This window comes from Cicer arietinum, chromosome 1, assembly GCF_000331145.2.
Source record: "Cicer arietinum cultivar CDC Frontier isolate Library 1 chromosome 1, Cicar.CDCFrontier_v2.0, whole genome shotgun sequence".
NCBI lineage: Eukaryota > Viridiplantae > Streptophyta > Magnoliopsida > Fabales > Fabaceae > Cicer > Cicer arietinum.
This window is the reverse complement of record NC_021160.2, coordinates 39615944-39623873: the sequence shown is the minus strand read 5'-3', so window position 1 is coordinate 39623873 and position 7930 is coordinate 39615944. Positions and strand designations below refer to the sequence as shown.

Genomic DNA, 7930 nt, shown 5'->3' with positions numbered 1-7930 from the left:
AAACTTATAAATTAAGGAAATCAAAATCAAAAGTTACAACCAGAGGAACTAACTGTTAAACATCATAAATTAAGGCAAAATAAAACGCCACCAGAGTACTATGGACTATACAAATTATATCATCAGATAATTGAAGTGTAAAACAAAATGAATAAAAGACACTACTATCGTGAATTGTTTTACAAGCATTGGAATTTTTTTGCAGTAAACAACAGAATTGATTGAACCAAGAAATGCACCTTTGCTAGCTAGTGTGTGATTATTAATTCAGAGTGATGGTGGTTGCAAGCAAGTTGATTATTGGGTTCAAGGATCATTACACAGAGTGACAGAGGAATTGAATTGAATTGAAGGGATCAAATGTATTCCATTTTCAAACATTAAAACTCTCCGTTCAAGGACCACATATTTTTGTCTGTGTTTGTCGATGAAGCATGGACACATACACATAATTGAAACCGACATGTCGGCATCGACAATAATTTGAAAAAAATAGAAGTAATTGAACATAACTACATATGTTGGTGTTTGTCACTGATATGTGGCGGACATGTCTTCAATCTGAAGTATCAATGCTATATAGGTTTGTGTCTATGTGTGCGTGTGTCGCAATTTTCAAAAATTACTTTGCTATCATAGGCATTGGCCAGATACATGAAATATAGCAGCAAGAATGGAGCAAGAAGACCTGGAGAAACAGAGCAGATAATGAGCAACAGCTATGCAAATCTGGTTCTAACAACTCTACAGACGAAGAAAGTTCACAAAAGGGAGAAAGAGAAAGGGCAAAAGAAGACCTTGAGCAATAAAATGAGAGCTCACGAATGCACAAAATGTGTTTATTATAAAAATGAAGCATATGGACCAAATGGAGAAACATAGGATATGCAAACCAGTGCAAAAAATGGGCCCCACAATGCGCATGATTACAAGCCCTTTCTGGTGAAGAGGATATGGAATGAGCTGACAAGTTTTTTCCGCAGATGTATGGAAACAGAGTTAAAATGACAAACAAGGAAAATAATGTTACTATCAATGACTTTGTCTCGTTGTATCCAAACGACAATCATGTCTTCAGTTGGCAAGACATATCAAAGATGTATCGACGAAATATTGACAAAAATGTTTTCAAAAGAATACAAAATTATTGGTTACTTTCTGGATACATATTGAAAAGTATCAGTGATATAGGATTTGTATCAGACATGACAACAATACTTCACCAGTTTTGAAGTATTTGGACTTCATAATTAAAAACTGAGAAACAAATAAGACAAAATGAAAGAAACCAATCTCATATAGACAAAAACTCAATATAGTGAATGGGTGAAAACATATTGAATTTATAGCTATAGTTGTTCTGAACCAGATATCAGTTTCCTTCATCAGTATATACTAATTATGTTTAACTTAAAATGTAAACTACAATTCGTGTATCTGATGTACATTCAAGCAAAAGTTATTAATTAGTAATAGAAGAAGCAATCACCGGCAAACAATAAGAAAGATCGAAAGGAAACATCCATGAATAATGAAACACCGAAAATGGAAACTAAATTATCAAAACTAAACAAGAAGCAAAAATACAACACCTCATCTTCAAGAAGTGATGCTTAGTGTATTCTCTTCTTCAGTAACAAGAAGCTTTCCCTCCACAAAATCACAGCATGTTATCGGTATTTCAAGTTGCTTCTGCAATTTCTTCACAACAAACACCTCTGGCTCTTCACATATGGTTAGCACTGTACCATTCCTACCAAGCCGACCAGTTCGACCGGCTCGGTGCGCATAGTGAATTGAATCCGTCGGCAAGTCCAGATTAACCACAAGATCACATTCTGCCACATCCAAACCTCTAGCCGATAATTCATTTGTCACAAGAACTCTAACCTCTCCGTTCTTGAACTTCTTCAGAGTCGTCGACCGACCAAGCTTCCCGAGATCACCATGTAACTCTGCAGCTTTCATCCCACCACGGGCCTCCAGCTTGTAGACAACATCCTTTAGCTGCTTAGTATGATTCATGAAAACTATAACAAATTTGGCATCCAATGCATGAATACACCTTCTCAATGTATCAACTTTGTGCTGCAACCTCACTACACAGTAATAGTGTTTCAATGCTGGAGGTAGACTCTCTACCGTAGCCTTAGACGGCACAGAGGAGTTAGGACTCGAGCTTGGTGATGAAGTTGACAAATTGACCGGCTCAGGAGACAAAGTTTCAAGTGGTACAATTTTCTTAGCTTGAACAATAAGTGGGTCAGAACCCCAGCTTTTAGCAGCCCTTACAACCGAATAAGGCACAGTTGCGGATACCATAATTAACTGACGCTCAGCCTTTTTAGCCTTTGAATTTAGGTCTGCCCCAGATCTCCTCCCTACATGCTCCAATAACCTATGCATGTCTTCGCGGAAATTGAACGACAGAAGCTCATCAACTTCATCTAATACCAAATATCGACAGCCGTGCGTTCGAAGTTTCCCACTCGCACTGAGCTCGGCTATCCTACCAGGCGTACCAACAACAATGGAAGGTTTATTTTTCTTAAGAGCTTCTTCCTGCCTTGTTCGGTTCGCACCTCCCACAAGCTGCTGAACCACTTTCTTATTATCCATTCCCAATATCTTCTCAAACTCCCTCACTATCTGCATTCCAAGTTCCCTAGAAGGAGCAACAATAACCGCTTCAATTCCTAATTTCTTTCCGGACTCACCACCATCACCTTCACCTTCACCTTCACGATTCTCGCCTCTCAACGGCCCAATAACCGATAAAATAGGAAGCAGATAAGCCAATGTTTTACCTGAACCGGTATACGACTGAATTATGACATCGCGATTCTTCAAAATGGTAGGAACAGCAGCAGACTGAACTTCAGTAGGAACATTGAAACCCTCATTTTCTAGCCTCTTAATCAACACATCCGGAACACCGAGTTCCGAAAACGACTTAGCAGCAAAAGGGGCACTCTCTATTTGCTGTTTTTTCTCAATAACCCTAACTCCTTTTTTCTCACTAATTCCAATGGGTTTTCTCTTACTCTTGATAGCCTCAGAGGAAGAAGAACCTAATGGCTTAACCTTATTCAATTTATTAGTTGTAATCTTAGGTTCAATTTCACTACTTTTAAAACCAATGCTTGAAAGTGTGAGAGAATCGTGATTGCTCTTACATTGAACACTATTATGAAACCAAGAAAACCTAGAATTGATTAAAGCCCTTCTCATAGGGAATGATTCTCCAACGAGCAAAAGAAACTTCGCTGAAACTAAAGCTTGCATTTTATTTAGCAAAATAGTAAAATTAACAACCTTGTTCGTTGTTCCTCCAAATAGAACAAGATTGAAATGTTTTCAAAAGACAAAAGACAAAATTTGGAACAAGTTAAGGGATGAAACCTTTTATTTGGTTCTTTGTGTGCGAAGCCGAAGAGTAGTGAGAAACCTTTGCAACTGCCAACACAATCTGTAACCAGTGAGGATGAACTAAAAAGTACTTGTTTTATTCAGTGACTTCAGGTAAAGTAAACGAGCGAGAGCGTAGAAAATAAGAATCGGTTATATTTGCCATGTAAAACAGAGTTTGTAGTCTCAGGAAGAAAATCGTTAGAGGTTTATCTCCAGAGGTTTTCTTTCAAGATTTTATTTGTCTGTAACTACAGAAGAAAAGAAATATATATTATTAAATTAAAATTTAATTATAATTTTGGTGTGTCTATTTTTATTAATAAGTAGAATTGATTTTTAATTTTAAAATTAGATTAATTACAGTTTTATTCTCCTTAATTTTTATAATTTATTAATGACAGTAGAATTGATAATTTTAATTTTTTAACTAAAAAATAACGATGTAATACCTGTGGAATAACATGACATATATTACAATAATTTAAAATAATTAATATTTATAAAATTGTAATAAAATTCTATAAAAACTTCATTTTCAACTTTACAAATTATTTATTTTTGTAATTTAATTAATAACATACGAATAATTAGTGTATTTAGATGATTTTAAATCATGAAATCGAATGTTACATCATTTAAAATATATCAATTCGTCAATTTTTAGTTTAAAAATATGAGGAAAATATTAAATTTTTTACTTTTAAAATATGATGACCAATTCCATGAATTGGTGAAAATAGAGAGACAAAAAATGTAACTGAACGTTTAAAATTTAAAAGTTTTGATTCATCCCTCAAATTTTTAACTAAAAAAATATTTTAAATCTTGAAAAAAAAATATTTTAAATGATATGACATGCAATTTTATATGTAGAACAATCTAGATTAATTAATTATATATTATTAATTAAATTACAAAAATAATTAATTTTCAAAATTAAAACTTAAGTTTTTAAATAATTTTATTGTAATTTCATAAGTATTAATCATTTAATATTATTATATCACATGTTATATCGTTTAAAATATTTTACATCACTATTTTCTAATTAAAATATTCAAGGGAACGACCAAAACTATAAGATTTTAATATAAATAGATCAATTTCGTAAAGAAAAACATGAGATCAAAAATGTAATTAAGCCTTAAATTCAAGACTTAAAAAAATATAAACAAAAAAAATTATAAAAATTTAAGATTAAAAATCGTAAAATAAATATCGATATTGTTAGAGATACCATATCTCGAATTCAAACTTGAGATCTCGCAATTGCAAACGAATTTATTTACTATTTCTTTTATAAATAAAAAATAGTCATTTTATTCTCAAATAGATCTTTTTAAGTATTAAAACATGTTGGTATTTTTTTAAATTCGCATTAAACTATTAAAAAAATTCGAAATAATCTTAATATTGTTGAGGTGACAACTTCAAATCAACAAATTGATCTTATATTGATCCTTTAAATTTTTTATTCTCATACAATCTTTTAAATTTTTTCTTTCGATATTAATCATTTAAGTTTTTTTTCATATATTAATATTTTAATTTAATTATCTAGTTCTTAAGGAAATGTGGTATCATCTTATTTTAGTGATTTAGAGTTCAATCGAGAGATAATTAAAAATTGATCAATAATTGTTCAAACTCAAATTTTTCTAAATAATTTATCTTTAAGTAAAGTTCTAACTACTTAAACTCAAATTCTTCTTATTCATCTTTTTTTTTATTATTATTTTAATCAAAACGGAAAACCATGAAATACTAAATTTAAGTTTATTGTTCCTTTTCTTCATCAAATTAATAATATAAATACTAGATTGTTTCTTTGATCATCCTCCACTTCTAAAACCCAAAATATATGAAAAGAAATTTTGAAAACCCAAAAATTATTTTTATAAAAAAAAAACTTAAAGGATTTTTGTCAGCAGAAAAAAAAAAATTAAAAAACCAATATTAGAAGAAAAAAATTTAAAAGATCAATTTGTTGATTTTTATGTGTCACCATAGCAACCTTAAGGATATGTCAGCGTCAAACAACCATGTCAACTTGCTCTAATGGAATTTAACGGAAATAAAAAATAAATAAAAAATAAAACATGCATATTTTGATACTTAAAAATTTATTTGAACACAATAACATAAAACTAATCCAGAAAATGAGTCAACTTAAAGTATTGTATGTAGAATTTTTTTAAATAATATTTAATATTTTATTATTATTTTTATACTTATTACTCAACTTTTAAATCTTTTATCTAATACGACTTTTGATATTTTGTAAAAAAAAAATTTAATCTAAATTATAAATTAAATGCATTAATTTATATTAACCAAATTATAATTTATATGTCTCTTACAAAAAAGGAGTAGAAGTTACACTTGCCTAGTAACACATTCAATTTTACATATTTAATATATTTTAATAATCAAGTAATCCTCTTGAGAACTAATTAAAATTTCATCAATCAATAGAACTAAAAAGATGTAATATTATATCATAAAAAAATATTCTATACTAATATCATCTGGACCCGATTTCATAAAATGATTCTTCCACATCGATTATTTTCACACAATCATCCACCATTAATTGCATTAATATAATATATAATTGAAATATTATTATTTAATCTACAATACACTAAAAGAATTTTCAATTATACCAAAAATACAATTTTGTTCTTCATAAATTTAACTTTTGCAAAAATTTATAGTCACAATTGTAAATTACTCTAGCTTTCTACACATAACTCAACTTCTTCAAATTTTTGTCATTTTGAAATATTTCTGGTTTACACACTGCAACATTCCAACATTTCTGCAAATCAAACAGATTCACAGAGAAGAAAATCAAATTGATTCACGGAGAAGAAAATCAGAGAGATTTAAGAAGAAGAAAATCGCAAATGGAACAACATAAAGAAGGAGTTGCCACAATATGTGATACAAGTCTGGTCAAGGTTTGTCACTTTCTCCTTCAAACTCATTCTAATTTTCAGTTCTTCCTTCTATGGACATTTACCACCACTAAAAAGGTAACCCATCTTCTCCACATTCCTTTGCATTTTTTGGTTTTTTTTTTGTACTTCTAAATACTATTTGTTTGATCTTTAATTTTTTCTAAGCCTCCACGACAAAAAAAAAAAAAAAAAAAAAACAAAAAAACATAATCAAACTTCTTCATCCTCTTTTGCATTTTATTTTTTAGGGTTTTTTTGTAGTTCTAAATGCTCTTAAAAATACATTTCTTAGTTCTTTAAGTTATTATTGGTAACCCACCTTTTCAATATTCCTTTGCATTTTTTTAGGTTTTTTGTTTGTACTTCTAAAAGTTATTCAAAATGCTATTTGTATGGTCTTTAATTTTTTCTAAGTCTCCACCACAAAAAACGTAACTCAACTTCTTCATCTTCTTTAGCATTATATTTTATAAGATTTTTTTTGTATCTATTTTAAAAACACTATTTCTTAGTTATTTAAATTATTTTTGGTAACCCATCTCATTTCATATTCCTTTGCATTTTTTTAGATATTTTGTTTGTACTTCTAAATGTTATTACAAATTGAAATTGCATCTTCAACTTCTTTAGGTTTTTTGCCTCTTTAAGTTTCAAATCTTTTGCATTTCATCTTCAGAGATATATTACAATATGAAATAAATGATTAATTTTCAATTTATGTTTATAAAATTTGCATTCTTTATCTGTCTTTCGTTTTTCAAATAGACTACAGGAGGTTCAACCACCACCACTGAAAAGGTAACCCACCTTCTTCATATTCCTTTGCATTTTTTTAGTTTTTTGTTTGTACTTCTAAATGCTATTTGTTTGATCTTTAATTTTTTTTAAGCCTCCACGACAAAAAAACGCAACTCAACTTCTTCATCCTCTCTCGCATTTTATTTTTAAGATTTTTTTGTAGTTCTAAATGTTCTTAAAAACATTATTTCTTAGTTCTTTAAGTTATTCTTGGTAACCCACCTTCATATTCCTTTGTATTTTTTTTAGGTTTTTTGTTTGTACTTCTAAATGTTATTAAAAATGCTATTTGTTTGGTCTTTAATTTTTTCTAAGTCTCCACCACAAAAAACGTAACTCAACTTATTCATCTTCTTTTGCATTTTATTTTTTAAGGTTTTTTTTTTTTTTTATCTATTTTAAAAACACTATTTATTAGTTCTTTAAATTATTCTTGGTAACCCATCTCATTTCATATTCCTTTGCATTTTTTTAGGTTTTTTATTTGTACCTCTAAATGTTATTACAAACTGAAATTGTATCTTCAACTTCTTTAGGTTTTCTTGGCTCTTTAAGTTTCAAATCTTTTACATTTCATCTTCATAGATATATTACAATATGAAACAAATGATTAATTTTCAATTTATGTTTATAAAATTTGCATTAGTTCACAGACAAGAAATGCAACACGATTGAAGGACATTAACACCTCAAAGGAAACTTGGAAAATAGCAGTTAAGGTCACAAATTACTTCACTGTTGTTAGTAAAAATGAGAAT

The 7930-nt window shown here is 29.3% G+C and overlaps 1 protein-coding gene across 1 annotated transcript; it reads right to left on the bottom strand.

Annotated features, from left to right (window-relative positions):
• Positions 1 to 326: 326 nt before the first annotated feature.
• Positions 327 to 3645, bottom strand: LOC101502699 (DEAD-box ATP-dependent RNA helicase 47B). Its single transcript, XM_004488555.4, has 2 exons — positions 1593 to 3645; positions 327 to 688 (listed from the first exon to the last, which is right to left on the bottom strand). The coding sequence occupies exon 1, from the start codon at positions 3283 to 3285 to the stop codon at positions 1600 to 1602; it is 1686 nt and encodes a 561-aa protein (XP_004488612.1). The 5' UTR covers positions 3286 to 3645; the 3' UTR covers positions 327 to 688; positions 1593 to 1599.
• Positions 3646 to 7930: the final 4285 nt, after the last annotated feature.